Source organism: Salvelinus fontinalis, chromosome 18, assembly GCF_029448725.1.
Source record: "Salvelinus fontinalis isolate EN_2023a chromosome 18, ASM2944872v1, whole genome shotgun sequence".
NCBI classification, from domain to species: Eukaryota; Metazoa; Chordata; class Actinopteri; order Salmoniformes; family Salmonidae; genus Salvelinus; species Salvelinus fontinalis.
Genome location: NC_074682.1, coordinates 2,782,909 through 2,809,783, shown reverse-complemented (window position 1 = coordinate 2,809,783; position 26,875 = coordinate 2,782,909). Strand labels below are relative to the sequence as shown.

At 43.0% G+C, this 26,875-nt stretch overlaps 1 protein-coding gene across 17 annotated transcripts in view; it reads left to right on the top strand.

The window, feature by feature from the left end:
* The window catches only part of LOC129814814 (receptor-type tyrosine-protein phosphatase T), a 561,458-nt gene that overhangs the window by 428,705 nt on the left and 105,878 nt on the right, over positions 1-26,875 (top strand). For 11 of the 17 annotated variants that reach the window (XM_055867855.1, XM_055867868.1, XM_055867867.1 and 8 more), the window contains one exon: positions 24,271-24,467. In XM_055867855.1, coding sequence (XP_055723830.1) covers positions 24,271-24,467 — 197 coding nt within the window. The remainder of the gene's footprint in view (positions 1-24,270; positions 24,468-26,875) is intronic. The other 6 variants (XM_055867863.1, XM_055867858.1, XM_055867856.1 and 3 more) reach the window with 1 other exon arrangement.

Genomic DNA, 26,875 nt, shown 5'->3' with positions numbered 1-26,875 from the left:
GTAAAACACTTAATAAATCGGAAATATTGTCTGGCATCACAAGATGCCTGTCTTTCATTTGCTGTACACTATGTATTTTTCAGAAATGTTTTATGATGAGTAATTAGGTATTTGACGTTGGTGTCTGTAAATATTATGGCTGCTTTCGGTGCAATTTCTGAATGTAGCTGCAATGTAAACTATGATTTATACCTGAAATATGCACATTTTTCGAAAAAAACATATGCTATACAATAAATATGTTATCAGACTGTCATCTGATGAGGTTGTTTCTTGGTTAGTGGCTATTTATATCTTTATTTGGCCGAATTTGTGGTAGCTACTGATGGAGTCAAAAATTGATGGAGTAATTAAAGTGGAGTCTTTTGCTAACGTGGTTAGCTAATAGATTTACATATTTTGTCTTCCCTGTAAAACATTTTAAAAATCGGACATATCGGACATATTCATATGCTGTATTGGACTTGTTAATGTGTGAAAGTTAACCTGTCTAGGATGAGGGTGCCGCTAGCGGCACTCCCCCCCCACCCCCACTGAAAAGGCAGAGCCGCGAAATTCAAAAAAAATATTTTTTTTAAATATTTAACTTTCACACATTAAAGTCCAATACAGCTAATGAAAGACACAGATCTTGTGAATCCAGCCAACATGTCCGATTTTTTAAATGTTTTACAGGGAAGACACAATATGTAAAGATGTAAATCTATTAGCTAAAAACACATTAGCATAATCCACCATCTTTTATTTGTCCACCAACACCAGTAGCTATCACCAATTCGGCTAAACTAAGATATTTATAGCCCCTAACCAAGAAAAAAACTCATCAGATGACAGTCTGATAACATATTTATGGTATGGGATAGGTTTTGTTAGAAAAATGTGCATATTTCAGGTAGATGGCATAGGTTACAATTGCACCCACCGTCACAAATGGACTAGAATAACTACATAGAGCAACGTGTTTACCTACTTACTAATCATCAAACATTTCGTAAAAATACACAGCATACACTAATCGAAAGACACAGATCCTGTGAATACAGACAATATTTCAGATTTTCTAAGTGTCTTACAGCGAAAACATAATAAATCGTTATATTAGCATAGCACATGTGCAAACATTACCCCAGCATTAATTCTAGCCAAAGTGAGCGATAACGTAAACATCGCCAAAATATGTTATTTTTTTCACTAACCTTCTCAGAATTCTTCAGATGACACCCCTGTAACATCACATTACAACATGCATATACAGTTTGTTCGAAAATGTGCATATTTAGCCACCAAAATCATGGTTAGACAATGGGGAAAGTAGCCCAGCTGGTGAGAAAATGTCCGTGCGCCACATTAGACAGTGATCTACTCGTATACATAAATACTCATAAACGTGACTAAAAAATATAGGGTGGACAGCGATTGATAGACAATTTAATTCTTAATACAATCGCGGAATTACATTCTTTAAATTATCCTTACTTTTCAATACAGTTTGCGCCAAGCGAAGCTACGTCAAAAAACATGGCGTCCTAAGCCACTAACATTTTTCGACAGAAACACGATTTATCATAATAAAAATGTCCTACTTTGAGCTGTTCTTCCATCAGTATCTTGGGCAAATGATCCTTTCTTGGGTCTAATCGTCTTTTGGTGGAAAGCTGTCCTCTTGCCATGTGGAAATGCCAACTGCGTTCAGCATGAACTGGAAGCGTGCCCAGCGATTCACAGCGTTTCAGAAATAAATGTCCCAAAATCGCACTAAACGGATATAAATTGCTATAAAACGCTTTAAATTAACTACCTTATGATGTTTTTAACTCCTATAACGAGTCTTAACATGACCGGAGAAAGATTACTCCCAACACTAATGCTTGGAACAAGTGCGGGTCGGTGTCCTCCACGCGCATAACGCAGCTCCAAAAGACTTACTAGCTACAGGGTTTTTTAATTTATAGTGCCTGTGAACGCGCAATCGACCCCATTCAAATCGTCATCACGTAAAGGCATCCAGGGGAAGACGTAAGCAGTGTCCGTATACTCATAGCAATAACAGTGGCCTTTTAACTGACTCCAGATCAGGGGCCAACATTTCTGAAATCTGACTCCATGTCAGGGAAATTGCTGTAGAATGGGTTCTGTTCCACTTAGAGACAAAATTTCAACTCCTATAGAAACTATAGACTGTTTTCTATCCAATAATAATAATAATATGCATATTGTACGATCAAGAATTTTGTAGGAAGCCGTTTCAAAAATTACACGATTACCATAAATAGTGACAACAGCGCCCCCAGCCTCAACAGGTTAAATATTAAAAAATATATATATTTTGAATTTCGCGCCCTGCACTTGAAGTGGCTGTTGTCATAAATGTACCGACGTCGGGCTTGCACGCCAAACAGGTTAAAAGCAGTGGTTCGCGCTTTCAGTTTCACGCGAATGCTGCCATCAATCCACGGTTTCTGGTTTGGGAATGTTTTAATCGTTGCTGTGGGTACGACATCGCCAATGCACTTTCTAATGAACTCGCTCACCGAATCAGCATATTCGTCAATGTTGTTGTTGGACGCAATGAGGAACATATCCCAATCCACGTGATCGAAGCAGTCTGGAAGCGTGGAATCAGATTGGTCGGACCAGCGTTAAACAGATTTGAGCGCGGGAGCTTGCTGTTTTAGTTTCTGTTTGTAGGCTGGAAGCAACAAAATGGAGTCTTGGTCAGCTTTTCCGAAAGGAAGGCGGGGGAGGGTCTTATATGCGTCGCGGAAGTTAGTATAACAATGATCCAAGGCCTTGTTGGATTAAAGGCCAAGCCTTGTTAAAATCCCCAGCTACGATGAATGCAGCCTCAGGGTGTGTGGTTTCCAATTTACAAAGAGTCAGATAACGTTCGTTCAGGGCCATCGATGTGTCTGCTTGGGGGGGGATATATACGGCTGTGATTATAATCGAAGACAATTCTCTTGGTAGATAATGCGGTCGACATTTGATTGTGAGGAATTCTAAATCTGGTGAACAGAATGACTTGAGTTCCTGTATGTTGTTATGATCACACCACGTCTCGTTGATCATAAGGCATACACCCCCGCCCCTCTTCTTACCAGAAAGATGTTTGTTTCTGTCGGCGCGATGCGTGAAGAAACCAGCTGGCTGCACCGACTCCGTTAGCGTCTCTTGAGTGAGCCATGTTTCCGTGAAGCAAAGATGGTTACAATCCCTGATGTCTCTCTGGAATGTTACCCTTGCTCGGATTTCATCAACCTTATTGTCATTTAAGTGCCTTTGAACGGGGTATGGGTGCAATTGCCAGGCACAAGGGTTGGGACCAGAACTGCAACGCTGCTAAGCTTTTCACACTCAAGTTTCCCATGTGTATCGAGAATTGTCCACCACCCAAATGACATCCAGCCAACTTGACACAACTGTGGGAAGTATTGGAGTCAACATGGGCCGGCAACCCTGTGGAACGCTTTCGACACCTTGTAGTGTCCAGGCCCTAAAGAATTGAGGCTGTTATGAGGGTAAAAGGGGGGGTGCAACTCAATATTAGGAAGGTGTTATTAATGTTTGGTATACTCAGTGTATGTAGTTGCTTCACGTTGTGTATTTACGGTATTTTATGTATTACATTGCCATCAACTACAATTTGAATGCAAGTCCATTATAGCCTGTTTGTGAACTGACTTGCCTAGTTAATAGTTAATACAATTTAAATAAAAAATGTGTATCAGCTTTCCACATGTGGATTTGGGGATTTTCTCCCATTATTTCTTTCAGATTTTCTCAAGCTCTGTTAAGTTAGATTAGGAACGGCCGTGAACAGCAATCTTCAAGTCTTTCCACAATTTCCTTTGATCATCCTTGAGATGTCACTGAAACTTGATTGGAGTCCACCTGTGGTCAATTCAATTGTTTGGACATGATTTAGAAAGAAACACACCTGTCTATATAAAGGTCCCACAGTTGAGAGTGCATGTCAGAGCAGAAACTATACCATGAAGTCCAAGTAATTGTTGGTAGAATTTCAAGATAAAATTGTGATAAGGCATATATCTGGGGAAGGGTATAAAACAAATATTCCTAGATTGTTGAAAGTTTCAAAAAGCCCAGTGGTCTCCATCATTGGGAAAAATAAAAAATATGGAACTACTCGGACTCTGCCAAGAGCTGGCCATACGAACAAACTGAGCAACCGGGCAAAAAAAACCTTGGTCATGGAGGTGACCAAGAACCCAATGACCGCTCTGACAGAACTACAGAGTTCCTTGATTGAGATGGGAACCTGCCAGAAGGACAACAGTCTCTACAGTACTTCACCAATCTGGGCTTTATGAGAGAATGGGCAGACGGAAGCCTGTTCCTTAGAAAAAGGCACATGACAGTACGCCTGGAGTCTGACTCTGAGAGCATAAGGCAACATATTTTGTGGTCTAATGAGACAAAAAAAGTAACTCTTTGGACTGAATGCAAAGCGCTATGTCTGGAGAAAACCAGGCACAGCTCATCACACGTCCAAAACCATCCCTACAGTGAAGCATGGTTATGGCAGCATCATGCTGTGGGGACTGGAAGATTAGTCAGGATAGAGGGAACAATGAATGGTGCCAAATCAAATACAGGCAAATCCTTGATGAGAACCTGCTTCAGTGCACACGACCTTAGACTGGTGGCAAATATTTACGTTCCAACAGGACAATGACCCCAAGCATACAGCCAAAGCAACACTGGAATGGCTTCAGAACAATTATGTGAAATTCTTTGAGTGGCTCAGCCAAAGCCCAGACTTGAATCCCATTGGAAATCACTGGAAACACTTACAGATTGCTGTTCATCGCCACCATCTAACTTAACAGAGCTTGAGAAAATCCAGATGTGCAAAGCTGATACAGACGTACCCAAGACGCCTCAAAGCTCTAATCGCCGCCAAAGGTGCTTCTACAAAGTATTGACCAAGGGGTGTGAATACTAATGCAAATTAGATGTTTCCATATTTCATTTTCAATTAATTTGCTAACATTTATATAAAGAGGGTTCTTTGTATTGGGCTGCTGTGTGTAGCTGGGTGAGAAAAACAATCTATGTGTCACGTTCCTGACCTTGTTTTCCTTTTGTATAGTTGTGTTTAGTGGGTCAGGACGTGAGCTGGGTGGGCAGTCTGTGTTGTTTGTTCTATGTTAAGTGTCAGGTTTAATTGACCTTGTATGGCTCTCAATCAGAGGCAGGTGTTTTACGTTTTCCTCTGATTGAGAACCATACATAGGGAGGTTGTTTCACATTGTTTGCTGTGGGTGGTTGTCTTCCGTGTCTGTATGTATGTTCGTACCACACGGGACTGTAGCGTTGGTTTGTAGTCTGTACCTGTTTCGTGCGTTCTTCGTGTATTTGTAAGTTCTCATGTTTTAGGTCAGTCTACGTCGTTTTGTTGTTTTGTAATTTTCCAAGTGTTTTTCGTGTTCGTCTTCGTCTTTAAATAAATTCATTATGTATTCACAACCCGCTGCATTTTGGTCTGATCCCTACTCCTCCTCTTCAGACGAAGAAGAGGAGAGAAACCGTTACACTATGTAATACATTTTGAATTCAGTCTGTAACACAACAAAATGTGGAATAAGTCAAGGGGTGACTAGACTTTCTGAGGGTACTGTATAAGGGCTAGGCCTATACTGTAAATTGCAGTCTGGATGTGCCAAATGTAGTCAATAAGCAATATTAAAATCACCACGCTATTGATAAGGCTTAAAAATACTGTATAATTCCAATCAAATTCTAATAAAAACAAAACAACTTATTTTAAATAGGCTATAAATACATTTACAGGCACCATTATTTCTGCCGGTGGGTGTATAATACAGACAAGACAACTTAGACTATGGAGGGTTTTATGAACGTCCAAACTTTTCACAGGAGCTGGAAAAAGATCCAGACTATGGAAGGTTATGTGACTGACTGTCTCGATTCACATTTGAAATTGTGTTTTTTACATTGGATAAAAGTAGAGACTGTAGTGTATGAAATGGTATAACATACTACAGTTGAGGAACAATGGGAAAGTAATTCTGCTTTGAAAGTTGATCAACTTGTAACCTTGGCCCTTGAATGTTTTGGTAAACCTACTGGCGAGCTCTTCTTTGTCTACACCCGTTCAGCATCATTTGCACCCTCTTAAGCCTTAGCTCCACCCATCTATTTAAGGATTCACATGTGAGGCCATGTAGTAAACAACTAAAGATTTCAAGACTAAAGGCTAGCTTATACTACGGGTGTATTCGTAAATTCAATCTGGAGAGCCAGAGTGCGCTCAGAGTGCGCTCTGGACATTTCATAAACTAAGGGTGTTGTCAGATTGTCTGTTTGTAAATTGAGAGCGTTTTGCTCTCGGAGCGTTCAGAGAGCACACTGGATGCTCTGACCGAGGAGTAGGTTTGATCCAAGCGTTCTGACCTAAAAACAGCAGTCAAGCACTCAAGTTAACTGGCTAACGTTGGCTAGCTGTCTAGCTACTTCCAGACACACATGAGAGAACAGCTCACTCTGACCATTTCACTCACCCTAGCAGAGGTAGTTAGGCTGTAACTGTGCAAGTTATTCTGCACTCTGGCACACTTAGACGAGAGTGCTCTGAAATCGGAGTAGATAGCCAGATCGAATTTACCAGCTATGTCTATCGACAGTTGCTGCGGTGACATCATGAGCATTCTATTGAAATGGTTACTTTCATAGTGAAGTCTTTTGTTTAGACATGCAGCTAGCTAGCTAGCTAAACAATGAACCATAATCCCAACTCATAATGATACTACCCTATGAATCTGCAGGTAACTAACCAACCAGATTCAATGTTAGCTAGCTAACTTTAGGTTATAACTAGCAATGCAAATGGCTCAGAGATCTGAATAATATTATGACACAGATCATGCACGTAACATTAGCTAGTGAGCCAGCCAGCTTATGTTAGCTAGCCTGTTGAGGATGGGGGCGCTGTTGTGACTATATGTCATCTGAAGAATTCTGAGAAGGTTAGTGAAAAAATTAATATATTTTGGCGATGTTGACTTTTATCGCTCACTTTGGCTAGAATCAATGCTGGGCTGCTATGTGCTATGTGCTATGCTAATATAACGATTTATTGTGTTTTCGCTGTAAGACACTTAGAAAATCTGAAATATTGTCTGTATTCACAGGATCTGTGTCTTTCGATTAGTGTATGCTGTGTATTTTTACGAAATGTTTGATGATTAGTAAGTAGGTAAACACGTTGCTCTATGTAGTTTTTCTAGTCCATTTGTGACGGTGGGTGCAATTGTAACCTATGCCATCTACCTGAAATATGCACTTTTTTCTAACAAAACCTATCCCATACCATAAATATGTTATCAGACTGTCATCTGATGAGTTTTTTTCTTGGTTAGGGGCTATAAATATCTTAGTTTAGCCGAATTGGTGATAGCTACTGGTGTTGGTGGACAAATAAAAGATGGTGGATTATGCTAATGTGTTTTTAGGTAATAGATGTACATCTTTACATATTGTGTCTTCCCTGTAAAACATTTTAAAAATCGGACATGTTGGCTGGATTCACAAGATCTGTGTCTTTCATTAGCTGTATTGGACTTTAATGTGTGAAAGTTAAATATTTTTAAAAAATATATTTTTTGAATTTCACGGCACTGGTTTTTCAGTGGGGGTGGGGGGGGAGTGCCGCTAGCGGCACCCTCATCCTAGACAGGCTAGCTACCAAACAGTACACTTTAACTTGAAATGAAAATTACTTTCTGACAGAATTACCCGTATACAAGAATGGACGCTTCTCCCGCTCTGTCACTGATGCCATGGTTGCCTTTAGTTTGAAGATGTAATCCGGAGGCAGGTGTTTTATACAACAGCCTTCTGGGTGTTCTCTTTTTGACTCCCTCTGCTTATTTGCAATCAAACCCCAGAATTGTTTTCCATCTCCTTAGCTATCATACTCTAATTCCACCAGGCATTCCACTGATTTCAAAACTTGGACTTCCAGAAAGTGGAGAGTAACACTTTTGCAGTTCTACTACATGATATTTTTCCAAAAAAGTTGTTTAGCAAAGATTACCTACACATACTGACCAGCTCATGTTATAGACAGAAGTGTGCTATATGGCAGACCAATCCGAAGTCATCTCTCGGCATGTCCAGTCCATCCATTATCTTAGCCAATCATGGCTAGTGGGAAGGTTCCCACCTTTTTCCGTGGCTAAACCAACTAGGCTTGTAATTTAACCTCTAACGAGCCTCTACCCCGGATCCGGGAGCACCCCCCACCCCCCCCACACTGATTAGCATCGCTAGCATAGCGTCACAATTAAATAGTAGCATCTAAATATCATTAAATCACAAGTCCAAGACACCTAATGAAAGATACAGATCTTGTGAATAAAGCCACCATTTCAGATTTTTAAAATGTTTTACAGGGAAGACACAATATGTAAATCTATTAGCTAAACACGTTAGCAAAAATCACAATTTTTCTTTGTCCACCATTTTCTCTCAACACCAGTAGCTATCACCAATTCGGCTAAACTAAGATATTGATAGCCACTAAACAAGAAAAAACCTCACCAGATGACAGTCTGATAACATATTTATGGTATAGGATAGGTTTTGTTAGAAAAATGTGCATATTTCAGGTATAAATCATAGTTTGCCATTGCAGCCATTATCACAAATCTCACCAAAGCTCCTAGAATTACTACAGACAGCAACGTGTATTACCAATTTACTCATCATAAAACATTTCTTAAAAATACACAGCACATAGCAATTGACAGACACAGATCTTGTGAATTCAGACAACATTTCAGATTTTCTAAGTGTTTTACGGCGAAAACACAATAAATCGTTATATTAGCATACCACATACGCAAACGTTACCCGAGCACTGATTCTAGCCAAAGAGAACGATATCGTATCATCGCCAAAATATATTAATTTTTTCACTAACCTTCTCAGAATTCTTCAGATGACACTCCTGTAACATCATATTACAACATACATATACAGTTTGTTCGAAAATGTGCATATTTAGCCATAAAAAAACGTGGTTATACAATGAAAATAGTAGCAAAACAAGCCTGGAAATGTCGGTCGCGATCTTTGAGTGATCTAGTTTAATCAATAGCTAATCATATACTTGACTAAAAAATACAGGGTTGACAGGAATCGAAAGACAAATTAGTTCTTAATGCAATCGCTGATTTACATTTTTTAAATTATCCTTACTTTTCAATACAGGTTGCGCCAAGCGAAGCTATACAAAACAAAATGGCGGCGTAAGCGTTTAACATTTTTCGACAGAAACACGATTTATCATCATAAATTGTTCTTACTGTGAGCTGTTCTTCGATCAGAATCTTGGGCAAAGAATCCTTTCTTGGGTCTAATCTTCTTTTGGTCGAAAGATGTCCACTTGTCCGTCTAAATGCCCACTAACGTACGACCGGGACCCCGAAATGTGCCCAGCGCGTCAAAGTGCACAACAAAGCAATGCCCCAAAATCGCACTAAAAGGATATAAATTGCTATACAACGGTTCAAATTAACTACCTTATGATGCTGTTATCCTGTTATGGCTGCACGCTGAATATTGAAAAAACTGGAAAATGTGTGCACATTTTCAAACGGCCTCCTAAGAAACTTTTTATTTTCCAATATGCATATATTTACTACTGTTGGATAGATAACAGTCTGTAGTTTCTAAAAAGGTTTGAATTGTTTCTCTAAGTCGAACAGAAATATTTTTACAGCCATTTTCCCAGCCGAATTGAGTTTCCCAAAATGCGATGTGTCTCTTTAAGACCTTCTCTATAAAAGGCCATTTGACTTGGGACCATAGGGACACGTCAGAGGCGTACGTCAGACTGTAATGCGGAAGTGAGAATTGAAAGGGGTCGAATATCTCGTCCCTGGACTGAATAACAGAACTTCTTGTGAGACCTGCGCAGTTAAAATAAAAATCCGGGCGCGAAGGATAATTTGATCTCGGCTTCTGGAACAAGGTAGATAACTTTGAATATGATGCCTGACTACGATATTATTTGCTACATGTCACAAAATCATCCTAAAGGTTGTTTTTTCAATATACTTTAATTATATTATTGCAATTTATTCTGGACTTTAGATGTGAAACGACGGAAGAATTTTTTGAAGAAACGCTTTCTGGCGCAGCAATGCTACCGTGCTAGCTAACCAAAGAGGGAAATCATTCGTTCTGGAACCCAACTAAAGACTCTACTGGACATTGGACCCCGTTACAACATTCTGATGGAGTACCAAGAAAGATAAGACCCAATTTGGGATGCTTTTTCATATATATGTCGAACTGTTGAATGCTAACGCTGCTAACTATGCTAGGCTAGCGCTTGACTAGAATCAATGCTGCCTTATGCTAGCTTATGATGTTAGCTAATATAACGATATATTGTGTTTTCGCTGTAAAACACTTCAAAAATCGGAAATGTTGTCTGTATTCACAAGATATCTGTCTTTCATTAGTTATCCACCATATGTTTTTCTGAAATGTTTTATGAGGTGTAATTAGTAGCCGACGTTGGTGTATGTATTTTCTCTGGCTACTCCCGGCTGGATTCAGACTGTAGCTATGTATTAGCATTTTTGGGTAGCATCAATGTAAAACAGATTTATAGCTAAAATATGCACTTTTTATGAACAAAACATAGATTTATTGTGTAACATGTTATATGACTGTCATCTGAGGTCGTTTTTTCTGGGCTCTTTAGGTTGGTTTTAGTTTATTTCGGTTGGTTGTGCATGCTACTTCAATCATAATTCATACTTCATAATCATAATTCATACGTGTCTGTCCACTTTTGTATTTGGTGGTGAGCTAACATAAATATATGTGGTGTTTTCTCTGTAAAACATTTAAAAAATCGGACATGTTGGCTGGATTGACAAGATGTTTATCTTTCAAATGCTGTATTGGACTTGTTAATGTGTAAAAGTTAAATATTTTTAAAAAATAGATTTTGAATTTCGCGCTCTGCAGCTGTTGTCATTTTCGGTCCGAGGTCGGGCTTGCACCCCAAACAGGTTATTAACACCTATAACGGGTAAAAACATGACCGGAGAAATATTACTGGCTAAACTAACGCTTGGAAGGAGGCGAGTCCGATGTCCTTCGCCCACAAGGCGCAGGCAGCAAAGGGAAGCTATTTCCGCTATTTGGTGTCTTATAGAGAAACTAATTGCGCAATCGACACCATTCAAAGCGTCATCACGCACTGACATCCAGGGGGAGACGTAAGCAGTGTCTGTTTCTCCATAGCATTTACAGTGAGCTTTAAACTGACTCCAGATCAGTGGCCAAAATGTTTGAAATCTGACTCCCTATCATGAAAAGTGCTGTAGATTGAGTTCTGTTTCACTCAGAGACAAAATTCCAACGGCTATAGAAACTAGAGAGTGTTTTCTATCCAATAATAGTAATAATATGCATATTGTACGAGCAAGAATTGAGTAGGAAGCTGTTTAATCTGTAATGCAAATTATGCTAATGAGAAAACAGCACCCCCTATAGTCGCAAGAAGTTAACAATTTATTTGTATTTACAGATGGCATTCAAGTTTATTATTAAGGCACATGAACGTTTACATGTTCCAGAAGGCATTTCTGTCAAAAAACGATTTTGATTTTAAAAAATGTTCACGTTCAAATGGCTCTCCTGTGAAGTAGTGACCTTTTCCTTAAAGTTTCCTTAAATGAGTCACATATGCACATCCAAACTTTTCACAGGAGCTGGATAAAGATTCAATATAAAGAGAAAGGGGGAATATCCACTTACTATTATACTGCTTGCAAAATGTCATGTTTAATAAACATCATGGAACCATCTTACAGATCACATTAGCACTTCTCCAGAAATAGCTGAATAAATTGCGTTGCATTCAAACACTTGGACGGTGAATATTTAGAATAGGTTTGGTTTTAAATCAAATGAAATGAAAAATACGGAAACTGTTTTTTAAACCAGCAACAATATAGATAGGACCGAGGCAGCAGCATAATATCATAAATCACATCTCTCGTTTCATTGCACTGTTGGCACAGTGCACACACAGGCCTAAATGTAGGCTTAAATGGAACGAGAATGAAAAGACTCACATTTGAATGAAAGAAAAAAGATTTAATTGAAACTACCAACTGTCGGTCTTTCACCATATACATATTTTATACAATATTCTGCCCATATTTATATTTTTGAAGGAGTTGTATAAACTGATTTGGTAGGTACAGTATGCTATAGGCCTACATAGGCTACTGTAAAATAGAAACACCCTAATATTAATACATGTCATTATTTAGTGAAAATAAGAGCAAAACATCGTAATTAATAAAGACCAGGATCAGTTCCTTTTGATCAATAAAAGGTCATGCATAATCTCAAAATGCAGTGGTCAAAGGATGTAGTAGCTGTGCTCAAAGATGCCCTCTGGTGGTTAAATTGATCATTAAGGTCAAGTACTGTAAAGCTCTGAACCGTACCACAGCATACCGCGCTATACAGCAACTTTTAAATGAGGAACCACTGTATGTGCAAGGCACATTCTCTCAAAAATCTGCCGTTGATATGACATTATAGGAGGACTGAATGGAAGTTTGGAGAAGTGTGTCTTTGGTAATCGGACAAGGGGGGCTCTTTGATAATGGGGACGGATCGCCTACTTAAACAAGCAAAATGCAGGTACTGTATGTGAATAGTGAATAATGAAAAAGAGTGAGGGAACTCTCAGTACACCATTAAAACCCTTTTTTCATAGGCTACTTTTGACTAATGTCCAGGATAATTAGACGCACATATGTGATGCTGCTAAACCAGCCTTGATCAAGGGGAGGGTAGGATATGCTTAGTTTTTAATAGTTTTTTATGTTTCTTTTGGGATGGCAGGTAGCCTAGTGGTTAGAGCATTGGGCCAGTAACTGAAAGGTTGCTAGATCGAATCCCTGAGCTGACAAGGTAAAAATCTGTCGTTCTGCCCCTGAACAAGGCAGTTGTTCCTAGGCCGTCATTATAAATAAGAATTTGTTCTTAACTGACTTGCCTAGTTAAATAAAGGTTAATCATATGAAATTCACCCGTACTCTCCTTCCATGGGCAATGTGTGCCATGGCTGAAAAGGCTGCGCTTCCACTCTCAAAATCCAAGCTATTATCAACTGCATTACTTTTAAGACCTGCTTTTTGTGGGTCTTAAAACTTACCAAAAGCGCTGCATGAAATTCAAAATCAACTCAAATCAAATGTATTTATATAGCCCTTCGTACATCAGCTCATATCTCATATCTCAAAGTGCTGTACAGAAACCCAGACGAAAACCCCAAACAGCAAGCAATGCAGGTGTAGAAGCACGGTGGCTAGGAAAAACTCCCTAGAAAGGCCAAAACCTAGGAAGAAACCTAGAGAGGAACCAGGCTATGAGGGGTGGCCAGTCCTCTTCTGGCTGTGCCAGGTGGAGATTATAACAGAACATGGCCAAGATGTTCAAATGTTCATAAATGACCAGCATGGTCAAATAATAATAATCACAGTAGTTATCGATGGTGCAGCAAGTCAGCATCTCAGGAGTAAATGTCAGTTGGCTTTTCATAGCCGATCATCAAGAGTATCTCTACCGCTCCTGCGGTCTCTAGAGAGTTGAAAACAGCAGGTCTGGGACAGGTAGCACGTCCGGTGAACAGGTCAGGGTTCCATAGCCGCAGGCAGAACATTTGAAACTGGAGCAGCAGCAAGGCCAGGTGGACTGGGGACAGCAAGGAGTCATCATGCAAGGTAGTCCTGACGCATGGCCCTAGGGCTCAGGTCCTCCGAGAGAGAGAAAGAAGGAGAGAATTAGAGAGAGCATACTTAAATTCACACAGGACACCGGATAAGACAGGAGAAGTACTACAGATATAACAAACTGACCCTAGCCCCCCGGCACATAAACTACTGCAGCATAAATACTGGAGGCTGAGACAGGAGGGGTCAGGAGACACTGTGGCCCCATCCGATGATACCCCCGGTGTCACGTTCCTGACCTGTTTTCCTTTGTTTTGTATTCATTTTAGTTGGTCAGGGCGTGAGTTGGGTGGGTTTGTCTATGTTTGTATTTCTATGTGGGGTTTTGTGTTCGGCCTGGTATGATTCTCAATTAGAGACAGGTGTGTATTGTTTGTCTCTAATTGAGAGTCATACAAAGGCAGCCAGGGTTTCACTGGTGTTTTGTGGGTGTTTGTTCCTGTGTCCTCACAGGACAGTTGAAGGTTAGTCACATTTGTTGTTTTGTAGTTTTGTAGTGTATTGTTTTGCTGTTTCCATTAAAAGATGGCTTATTTCCCTCAATCCGCATCTTGGTCCTATCCATGCTCCTCCTCGTTTGAGGAGGAGAACAACATTGACTGCCTTTACAGAAACACCCACCACAACAGGACCAAGCGGATTGAGGAGAGAGAACAAGAACTAAAGCAATGGAGAGAAGAGGAATGGAGTTGGGAGCAAATTTTCAATGGAGAAGGACCCTGGGCTAAGGTGGGAGAGAATCGCCGCTCTCGGGAGGAGAAGAAGGCAGCCACAGCCCAGGAGCGCAGGTATGAGGGTACGCGGCTAGCACGGAAGCCCGAGAGGCTCACCCAAAAATTTCTTGGGGGGGGCTAAAGGGGAGTGTGGCAAAGCCGGGTTGGATACCTGAGCCAACTCCCCGGGCTTGCCGTGGAGTAAGAGGGCGTCGTACTGGTCAGACACCGTGTTATGCGGTAAAGCGCACGGTGTCCCCAGTACGCGTGCTTAGCCCAGTGCGGGCTATTCCACCTTGCCGCACTGGGAGGGCTAGGTTGGGCATCGAGCCGAGTGCCATGAAGCCGGCCCAACGTATCTGGTCTCCAGTACGTCTCCTCGGGCCGGTGTACATGGCACCAGCCTTACAGGTGGTGTCCCCGGTTCGCCTGCATAGCCCAGTGCGGGCTATTCCACCTCGCCGCACTGGCAGGGCTACGGGATCCATTCAACCTGGTAAGGTTGGGGAGGCTCGGTGCTCAAGAGCACGTGTCCTCCTTCACGGTCCGGTATATCCGGCGCCACCTTCCCACCCCAGCTCAGTACCACCAGTGCCTACACCACGCACCAGGCTTCCAGTCCATCTCCAGAGCCCTGTTCCTCCTCCACGTACTCTCCCTATGGTGCGTGTCTCCAGCCCAGTGCCTCCAGTTCCGGCACCACGCACCAAGCCTCCTGTGCGTCTCCAGAGCCCTGGACGCACTGTTCCTTCTCCCCGCACTCGCCCTGAGGTGCGTGCCCTCAGCCTGGTACCTCCAGTTCCGGTACCACGCACCAGGCCTAGAGTGCGCCACGAGAGTCCAGTGTGCCCTGTTCCTGTTCCCCGCACTCGCCCTGAGGTGCGTGCCCTCAGCCCGGTACCTCCAGTTCCGGTACCACGCACCAGGCCTATAGTGCGTCTCAGCCGGCCAGAGTCTGCCGTCTGCCCAGCGGTGCCTGAACGGCCCGTCTGCCCAGCGCCGTCTGAGCCATCTGTCTGCCCAGCGCCGTCTGAGCCATCTGTCTGCCCAGCGCCGTCTGAGCCATCTGTCTGCCCAGCGCCGTCTGAGCCATCTGTCTGCCCAGCGCCGTCTGAGCCATCTGTCTGCCCAGCGCCGTCTGAGCCATCTGTCTGCCCAGCGCCGTCTGAGCCATCTGTCTGCCCAGCGCCGTCTGAGCCATCTGTCTGCCCAGCGCCATCTGAGTCATCCGTCTGCCACGAGCCATTAGAGCCGCCCGTCTGTCCCGAGCCAGTAGAGCCGTCCGTCAGTCAGGAGCCGCTAGAGCCGTCCGTCAGTCAGGAGCCGCCAGAGACGCCCGCCAGTCAGGAGCCGCCAGAGACGCCCGCCAGTCAGGAGCTGCCAGAGACGCCCGCCAGTCAGGAGCTGCCAGAGACGCCCGCCAGTCAGGAGCTGCCAGAGACGCCCGCCAGTCAGGAGCTGCCAGAGACGTCCGACAGTCCGGAGCTGCCCTACAGTCCGGAGCTGCCCTACAGTCCGGAGCTGCCGTACAGTCCGGAGCTGCCCTACAGTCCGGAGCTGCCCTACAGTCCGGAGCTGCCACTCAGCCCGGACCTGCCGGAGTCCCTCAGCCAGGACCTGCCGGAGTCCCTCAGCCAGGACCTGCCGCCCCTTATCCCGGTGCTGCCCCTTATCCCGGTGCTGCCCCTTGTCCCGGTGCTGCCCCTTGTCCCGGTGCTGCCCCTTGTCCCGGTGCTGCCCCTTGTCCCGGTGCTGCCCCTTGTCCCGGTGCTGCCCCTTGTCCCGGTGCTGCCCCTTGTCCCGGTGCTGCCCCTTATCCCGGTGCTGCCCCTTATCCCGGTGCTGCCCCTTCATTTAGGTGGGGTTAGTGGGAGGGTGGTCATTGGGAGGGGGATAAAGAAGCAGGGATTGATTATGGTGGGGTGGGGACCTCGTCCACCGCCAGAGCCGCCACCGTGGACAGACGCCCACCCAGACCCTCCCCTAGACTTTGTGCTGGTGCGCCCGGAGTTCGCACCTTAAGGGGGGGGTTCTGTCACGTTCCTGACCTGTTTTCCTTTGTTTTGTATTCATTTTAGTTGGTCAGGGCGTGAGTTGGGTGGGTTTGTCTATGTTTGTATTTCTATGTGGGGTTTTGTGTTCGGCCTGGTATGATTCTCAATTAGAGACAGGTGTGTATTGTTTGTCTCTAATTGAGAGTCATACAAAGGCAGCCAGGGTTTCACTGGTGTTTTGTGGGTGTTTGTTCCTGTGTCCTCACAGGACAGTTGAAGGTTAGTCACATTTGTTGTTTTGTAGTTTTGTAGTGTATTGTTTTGCTGTTTCCATTAAAAGATGGCTTATTTCCCTCAATCCGCATCTTGGTCCTATCCATGCTCCTCCTCGTTTGAGGAGGAGAACAACATTGACTGCCTTTACACCCGGACAGGGCCAAACAGGAAGGATATAACCCCACCCACTTTGCCAAAGCAGAGCCCCCACACCACTAGAGGGATATCTTCAACCACCAACTTACCATCCTGAGACAAGGCCGAGTATAGCCCACAAAGATCTCCGCCACAGCACAAACCAAGGGGTGGCGTCAACCCAGACAGGAAGATCACGTCAGTGACTCAACCCACTCAAGTGACGCACCCCTCCTAGGGACGGCATGAAAGAGCACCAGTAAGCCAGTCACTCAGCCCCTGTAATAGGGTTAGAGGCAGAGAATCCCAGTGGAGAGAGGGGAACCGGCCAGGCAGAGACAGCAAGGGCGATTCGTTGCTCCAGAGCCTTTCCGTTCACCTTCACACTCCTGGGCCAGGCTACACTCAATCATATGACCTACTGAAGAGAAAAGTCTTCAGTAAAGAATTAAAGGTTGAGACCGAGTCTGCGTCTCTCACATGGGTAGGCAGACCATTCCATAAAAATTGAGATCTATAGGAGAAAGCCCTGCCTCAAGCTGTTTGCTTAGAAATTCTAGGGACAATTAGGAGGCATGCGTCTTGTGACCGTAGCATACGTGTAGGTATGTACGGCAGGACCAACTCGGAAAGATAGGTAGGAGCAAGCCAATGTAACACTTTGTAGGTTAACAGTAAAACCTTGCAATCAGCCCTTGCCTTAACAGGAAGCCAGTGTAGGGAGGCTAGCACTGGAGTAGTATGATCAAATCTTTTGGTTCTAGTCAGGATTCTAGCAGCCGTATTTAGCACTAACTGAAGTTTATTTAGTGCTTTATCCGGGTAGCCGGAAAGTAGAGCATTCCAACCTAGAAGCAAAAAATTTATGGACCAACTTTTCTGCATCATTTTTGGACAGAAAATTTCAGATTTTTGCAATGTTACGTAGATGAAAAAAAGCTGTCCTTGAAACAGTCTTGATATATTCGTCAAAAGAGAGATCAGGGTCCAGAGTAACGCCAAGGTCCTTCAATTTTATTTGAGACGACTTTACAACCATCAAGATTAATTGTCAGATTCAACAGAATATCTCTTTGTTTCTTGGGACCTAGGACAAGCATCTCTGTTTTGTCCGAGTTTAAAAGTAGAATGTTTGCAGCCATCCACTTCCTTATGTCTGAAACACAGGCTTCTAGCGAGGGCAATTTTGGGGCTTCACCATGTTTCATTGAAATGTACAGCTGTGTGTCATCCGCATAGCAGTGAAAGTTAACATTATGTTTTCAAATGACATCCCCAAGAGGTAAAATATATAGTGAAAACAATAGTGGTCCTAAAACAGAACCTTGAGGAACACCGAAATGTACAGTTGATTTGTCAGAGGACAAACCATTCACAGAGACAAACTGATATCTTTCCGACAGATAAGATCTAAACCAGGCCAGAACTTGGCCGTGTAGACCAATTTGGGTTTCTCATCTCTCCAAAAGAATGTGGTGATCGATGGTATAAAAGGCAGAACTAAGGTCTAGTAGCACGAGGTCGGATGCAGAGCCTTGGTCTGACGCCATTAAAAGGTAATTTACCACCTTGACAAGTGCAGTCTCAGTGGTATGATGGGGTCTAAAACCAGACTGAAGCATTTCGTATACATTGTTTGTCTTCAGGAAGGCAGTGAGTTGCTGCGCAACAGCTTTTTCTAAATTGTTTGAGAGGAATGGAAGATTCGATACAGGCCGATAGTTTTTTATATTTTCTGGGTCAAGGTTTGGCTTTTTCAAGAGAGGCTTTATTACTGCCACTTTTAGTGAGTTTGGTACACATCCCGTGGATAGAGAGCCGTTTATTATGTTCAACATAGGAGGGCCAAGCACATGAAGCAGCTCTTTAAGTAGTTTAGTTGGAATAGGGTCCAGTATACAGCTTGAAGGTTTAGAGCCCATGATTATTTTCATCACTGTGTCAAGAGATATACACTGCTCAAAAAAATAAAGGGAACACTTAAACAACACAATGTAACTCCAAGTGAATCACACTTCTGTGAAATCAAACTGTTCACTTAGGAAGCAACACTGATTGACAATAAATGTCACATGCTGTTGTGCAAATGGAATACACAAAAGGTGGAAATTATAGGCAATTAGCAAGACACCCCCAAAAAGGAGTGATTCTGCAGGTGGTGATCACAGACCACTTCTCAGTTCCTATGCTTCCTGGCTGATGTTTTGGTCACTTTTGAATGCTGGCAGTGCTCTCACTCTAGTGGTAGCATGAGACGGAGTCTACAACCCACACAAGTGGCTCAGGTAGTGCAGTTCATCCAGGATGGCACATCAATGCAAGCTGTGGCAAAAAGGTTTGCTGTGTCTGTCAGCGTAGTGTCCAGAGCATGGAGGCGCTACCAGGAGACAGGCCAGTACATCAGGAGACGTGGAGGAGGCCGTAGGAGGGCAACAACCCAGCAGCAGGACCGCTACCTCCGCCTTTGTGCAAGGAGGTGCACTGCCAGCGCCCTGCAAAATGACCTCCAGCAGGCCACAAATGTACATGTGTCAGCATATGGTCTCACAAGGGGTCTGAGGATCTCATCTCGGGTCTGAGGATCTCATCTCGGTACCTATTGGCAGTCAGGCTACATCTGGCGAGCACATGGAGGGCTGTGCGGCACCACAAAGAAATGCCACCCCACACCATGACTGACCCATCGCCAAACCGGTCATGCTGGAGGATGTTGCAGGCAGCAGAACGTTCTCCACGGCGTCTCCAGACTCTGTCACGTCTGTCACATGTGTAGTACTAAAACACTTAAGTGTCTCTCTTGATCCTAGGTCCTGGCAGAGTTATGCAGACTCAGGACAGCTGAGCTTTGGAGGAATACGCAGATTTAAAGAGGAGTCCGTAATTTGCTTTCTAATGATCATGATCTTTTCCTCAAAGAAGTTTATGAATTTATTACTGCTTAAGTGAAAGCCATCCTCACTTGGGGAATGCTGCTTTTCAGTTAGCTTTGCGACAGTATCAAAAATACATTTTGGATTGTTCTTATTTTCCTCAATTAAGTTGGAAAAATTGGATGATCGAGCAGCAGTGAGGGCTCTTCGATACTGGACGGTACTGTCTTTCCAAGCTAGTCGGAAGACTTCCAGTTTGGTTGGCGCCATTTCCGTTACAATTTTCTGGAAGCTTGCTTCAGAGCTCGGGTATTTTCTGTATACCAGGGAGCTAGTTTCTTTTGACAATTTTGTTTTGTTTTTAGGGGTGCAACTGCATCTAGGGTATTGCGTAAGGTTAAATTGAGTTCCTCAGTTAGGTGGTTAACTGATTTTTGTCCTCTGACGTACTTGGGTAGGCAGAAGGAGTCTGGAAGGGCATCACTTTTGATGCTCCTTGGTTGGGGTCTGAGCAGATTATTTGTTGCGATTGCAAACGTAATAAAATGGTGGTCCGATAGTCCAGGAATTTGAGGAAAAACATTAAGATCTACAACATTTATTCCATGGGACAAAACTCGGTCCAGAGTAGGACTGTGGCAGTGAGTAGGTCCAGAGACATGTTGGACAAAACCCACTGAGTCGATGATGAAAGCCTTTTGGAGTGGGTCTGTGGACTTTTCCATGTGAATATTAAAATCACCAAAAATTTGAATATTATCTGCTATGACTACAAGGTCCGATAGGAATTCAGGGAACTCAGTGAGGAACGCTGTATATGGCCCAGGAGGTCTGTAAACAGTAGCTATAAAAAGTGATTGAGTAGGCTGCATAGATCTCATGAAGCTCAAAAGACGAAAACGTCATTTTTTTTTTTGTAAATTGAAATTTGCTATCGTAAATGTTAGCAACACTAGCAATGCACGGGGGATATGGTCACTAGTCACTAGGTGAGGCCTCATTTAACACAGTAAATTCATCTGGCTTAAGCCATGTTTCAGTCAGGCCAATCACATCAAGATTATGATCAGTGATTAGTTCATTGACTATAACTGCCTTTGAAGTGAGGGATCTAACATTAAGTAGCCCTATTTTGAGATGTGAGGTATCACGATCTCTTTCAATAATGGCAGGAATGGAGGAGGTCTTTATCCTAGTGAGATTGCTAAGGCGAACACCGCCATGTTTAGTTTTGCCCAAGCTAGGTCGAGGCACAGACACAGTCTCAATGGGGATAGCTGAGCTGACTACATTGACTATGCTAGTGGCAGACTCCACTAAGCTGGCAGGCTGGCTAACAGCCTGCTGCCTGGCCTGCACCCTATTTCATTGTGGAGCTAGAGGAGTTAGAGCCCTGTCTATGTTGGTAGATAAGATGAGAGCATCATTCCAGCTAGGATGGAGTCCGTCACTCCTCAGCAGGCCAGGCTTGGTCCTGTTTGTGGGTGAGTCCCAGAAAGAGGGCCAATTATCTACAAATTCTATCTTTTTGGAGGGGCAGAAAACAGTTTTCAACCAGCAATTGAGTTGTGAGACTCTGCTGTAGAGCTCATCACTCCCCCTAACTGGGAGGGGGCCAGAGACAATTACTCGATGCCGACACAGCTTTCTAGCTGATTTACACGCTGAAGCTATGTTGCGCTTGGTGACCTCTGACTGTTTCATCCTAACATTGTTGGTGCCGACGTGGATAACAATATCTCTATACTCTCTACACTCGCCAGTTTTAGCTTTAGCCAGCACCATCTTCAGATTAGCCTTAACGTCGGTAGCCCTGCCCCCTGGTAAACAGTGTATGATCGCTGGGTGATTCGTTTTAAGTCTAATACTGCGGGTAATGGAGTCGCCAATGACTAGGGTTTTCAATTTGTCAGAGCTAATGGTGGGAAGCTTTGGCATCTCAGACCCCGTAACGGGAGGAGTAGAGACAAGAGAAGACTCGGACTCAGACTCAGTCACTTTTGCGCTTGTTTTTAAGGACACCTCAAATATTGCCTCCCCTCCCACCTCAGTGCAAGCAAGCTGATGTTAGACAGGTAAATTAGGTCTGGAAAATGCCAGTGTGCCAGTTTTGACATAACGAAATTGAAAACTAACGTGAATTTGACACTTGCGCCTCCTTAGAGCCAGTCGAAAATAATAGCCACATTAATAAAACACGGGTGATATTAGCCTACCACATTTGCAATGGTACTTTAGGTATTTATTGCTTGTAATATGGAGAATTTCTCTGCCACTCATCTCCTGATTCCTCTTCTTAATGGACTCATTAGAAGCCATGTACTACTTCAATCTCACCAATCTTAATCTTAGGAAGACTCAATTACAAGAATGTATTTCAAGTAGTAAAGCAAAGTGTCTCTTGGATTATCCATTTAACTTTGAATATCAACATTAATGACCGAGTAGCAGTGAGATAGAGATAAAGGAAGGCTGTTGTCTAGGAACAGGGTCTGTGGAGAGCCAACTGTAAGAGTTTGAAGATCTCATGCTTTTAAAGTTTTTCATGACCTGCAGAGCGCTAGAGAGGTCTCCACTGAAAGAAATCAAATCAAATTGTTTTGGTCACATAAACCTGTTTAGCAGATGTTATTGTGGGTGTAGCGAAATGCTTGTGCTTCTAGCTCCGACGGTGCAGTAATATGTAACAATTACACAACATATACCCAATACACACAAATCTAAGTAAAGGAATGGATTTAAGAATATATAAATATATGGACGAGCAATGTCAGAGTGGCATAGAATAAGATACAGTAGAATGGTATAGGATACAGTATATACATATGAGATGGGTAATGCAAGATATGTAGACATTATTAAAGTGACTAGTGTTCCATTTATTAAACTGGCCAGTGATTTTAAGTCTATGTATATACTGTAGGCGGCAGCCTCTATGTGCTTCTGGATTATAGCGGGGTGAACAGGGTGGTTGTTGTCCTTGATGATCTTTTTGGCCTTCCTGTGACATCGGGTGCTGTAGCTGTCCTGGAGGGCAGGTAGTTTGCCACCGGTGATGCGTTGGGCAGACCGCACCACCTTCTGGAGAGCCCTGTGGTTGCGGGCGGGGCCTCGAGCTTAATGATGAGCTTGTAGGGTACTATGGTGTTGAATGCTGAGCTATAGTCAATGAACAACAATCTTACATATGTATTCCTCTTGTCTATATGGGACAGGGCAGTGTGCAGTGTGATGGCGATGGCATAATCTGTGGATCTATTGGGGCGGTAAGAAAATTGAAGTGGGTCTAGGGTGAGGGGTCTAATGGGTCTAGGGTGACAGGTAAGGTTGAGTGATATGATCCTTGACTAGTCTCCCAAGGCACTTCATGATGACAGGAGTGCTACGGGGCAATAGTAATTTAGTTCAATTACCTTTGCTTTCTTGGGTACAGGAACAATGGTGGCCATCTTGAAGCATGTGGGGACAGCAGACTGGGATAGGGAGAGATTGAATATGTCCGTAAACACACCAGCCAGCTGGTCTGTGCATTCTCTAACAACGCGGCTAGTCTGGGCCGGCAGCCTTGCGAGGGTTAACACGCTGGAATGTCTTATTCACATCGGCCACAGAGAAGGAGAGGCCACTGTCATTGGTATCGGGCCGCGTCGGTGGCATTGTGTTATCCTCAAAGCGGGCAAAGAAAGTGTTTAGCTTGTCTGGAAGCAAGACGTCGGTGTCCCGCGACGTGGCTGGTTTTTCTTTTGTAGTCGGTGATTGTCTGTAGACCCTGCCACATATGTCTCGTGTCTGAGCCGTTGAATTGTGACTCCACTTTGTCTCTATACTGATGTTTTGCCTGTTTGATTGCCTTGTAGAGGGAACAACTACATTGTTTGTATTCTGCCATATTCCCAATCACCTTGCCATGGTTAAATGCGGTGGTTCGCGCTTTCAGTTTTGCACGAATGCTCCCATCTATCCACGGTTTCTGTTTAGGGTAGGTTTTAATAGCCACAGTGGGTTCAACATTGCCTATACTGATAAACTTAGTCACTGAAACAGTGTATTAATCAATATTATTCTCGGAAGCTACCCGGAACATATTCCAGTCCGCGTGATCAAAACAATCTTGAAGCGTGGATTCCGATTGGTCAGACCAGCGTTGAATAGTCCTTAGCACGGGTACTTCCTATTTGAGTTTCTGCCCATAGGAAGGGAGAAGCAAAATGGAGTCGTGGTCAGATTTGCTGAAAGGAGGGCGGGGGAGGGCCCTCTTGGCATACCAGAAGTTGGACTAACAGTGATTGAGTGTTTTGGCAGCCCGAGTACTACAGTCAATATGTTTGGGAGAAAGAGATTTCATTATATTAAAATGAGTTCCATTGAATCATTCTTACACAGACTGACCGCTATGTGGTTCAATGCTACCCCAAATGTCACAGAGTAAGTGAATACTGAGTGTGTTCTCCTTGGTCCACAGACAGCAGCCATAGTGAGTTGGCTCAGCCATCGTTGACCATCCAGACGTACCCATACGGGGGCTGTGAGTCAGTAGAGATGTCCTACCAAGCAGGCCAGTTCCAGCCAGCCATCCGTGTAGCCGACCTCCTCCAGCACATCACCCAGATGAAGTGTGGCCAGGGCTACGGCTTCAAGGAAGAGTATGAGGTAAGAATGGTTAGTACGGTTTTATCAACATTGCAGGGAATTCTAAGTGTGGTTTTTGACGTGAGGTCGCGTCATTGTGGCCAGGAACTGTCCAATATCGTCAGTTTGCACTTTTACAAGACGTTTTACACTTCGACCAGACATAATCCAGTTGCATTTCTGCCTTTCTGCCCTGAAGCAATCCTATTGTTGTTTGCGATCTGTTTGAGTTGATTTGATTCCTTGCCCCATATGCATTACTATTAGCTCACATCTCTGTTTGAATGATATGATGACATCTAATTTGCACTTTCCCTCTTTAGAATAAGGGAAACACATCAAATATTTATTGAAAATCACATTTAAAAACATCATTAGTATTCTCTGAAATATTAAACGGACTTCCACCCAATCCTATTGATCAATGCTCGACTCGTCTTGGAATATGATTTGTTATTACTCGGCATTGCATCTTAAGTCCAGTAAAGTATTTAAATTTGAAGGTGGCACAAAAGTGACACATAAGTTAAGTTATGTAGCATAATACAATTAAATATGCCCATAGTCATATTCCTAATGCCAAATCACTCCTCCAATTATTTTTCATTTTCTCCTGAGAGTGAAAAACATGGAACTATCAATATTACGGCAGACATACCTATTTACCTATACATAGCTGGTTCAGCCTTTTTTTTAAGTACGATAAGTTGCTCTGGATAAAAGTGTCTGCTAAATGACTCAGATGTGAATGTAAAATTAACTCAAAAGGGTCTCTAGCAGACATGGGACCCAGTCACAAACACGTCACAAGGTCCAAGTCTCAAGTCGAGTCCCAAAAAGATTGGGTCAAGTCTTGAGTCAAGCCCAAGTCGTGCATTCTACAGTAAGAGCAAGTCAAGTCAAGTCGAGTCAAAAGATTTTTCAAGTCTCAAGTCAAGTAAAATAAATCTAGACAGGCAATGACTTTTTCAACTACTACTAATCTCTGTTTATTTATTGTGGCTACAAAACAGCCCTTTTCATTATTTTCTCTACAACACAAAAAAATGTAATAATTAATGTTGACAACAAATTCCAAGTTCAAGTAAATTATACATTTCAAGCAATTTTGACATGCTAAAAGACAAATAGGTCTATGCTAATACTTGTTGCTTGACGCCCCATTGCTGGTGAGCTTGCAAAGTAAATGGTTAATTTTCTTGATCACCCAAAAGTTTTTTTTTTTATATTAATTTATGGCAATCGTTTCTCACTCCAATTTGACGTTTGTGCTGCACCCGATCCTATACCTGTACAGCAAATCAGCAATCTGCTCGTCAGCTCACTGGTTTTCAAACTTTTTACAGCCATAAACAGTGATGCAATTTATAAACACAAGATACATAAATAAACTTTGTTTTACACCTGCTTTTTGATCTGAAAGTCATTCATGTTAGCCGTTGATATCGAGTAGGGATATCATGTCGCATTACCACTCCTCTGGATTCCAGAGCAAGCAGGATGGTATGGCCTAACTGTAAGCAGCGGAGGTGGCGGATGCAGGATCGGATTGGAAACATGATCCGTCTGTAGCCTTTTTCTTCCTCACAAATGTCATAATTCATTCGCCAGAATATGTTAAACCTTCATTCCCTAAGTATTGAGGTAGTGCAATGTTACAGCTATCTTTAAACATATTGCCAGTACCACCACTGAGGTATATAATTATAACCCAACCACACTAGGCCTATCTGAAATATGAAGATGATCAATGAAATCACCAGATAGCGTCTGAAGCAGATTGCTAAACAGTACTTTCCATGGATAATATTAACGTACTGTAAGTAGGCTACTCTGTTTTTGCCAGACACAACCTGAGAAAATGAAACAAGCGCTTTCCGGTCACTAATCTGAATATGTGCGCCTGCCTTTGCGCGCTAATGACGATGACTGGTCATTGGTCAACAGTCAAGACACACAACTTGTTGGTTCTGAAGCACAGATTCAATGTTTTTGAAACAAGAATGCGCTGCCAAGTCATAGGCATATGTTAGCGACCAGATCGAATAAGCAAAGGTAGAAATACAAAATACAAATGATAAAATAAAAAGAATCCCGTTCAGTTTCATGAGTTCTTCTTCTTCTTCTTCCTATTCATTTCATATCCTGAGATTTTAGCGTATTCTGAAAATATAGTGTATTTTATAAAATATTACATAGGCCTAATTCAATTGGTGCTAATTCACCACCTGAGGAAGTGGAAACTCAAAACACATTGAACACCTACTGCTAGTAGCCATGTATTAATCTACCGTACGATGGCAGATTTCACACGCTCTGTATTTCAAAGCCATATCAGATAACTTGATTGTAAAACAGTGTGCTTTGAGCTCAATAATGATTGCTGAGAAATACATTATATTATACATACAGAAAGCAGAGACCCTCCTCTCTTTATT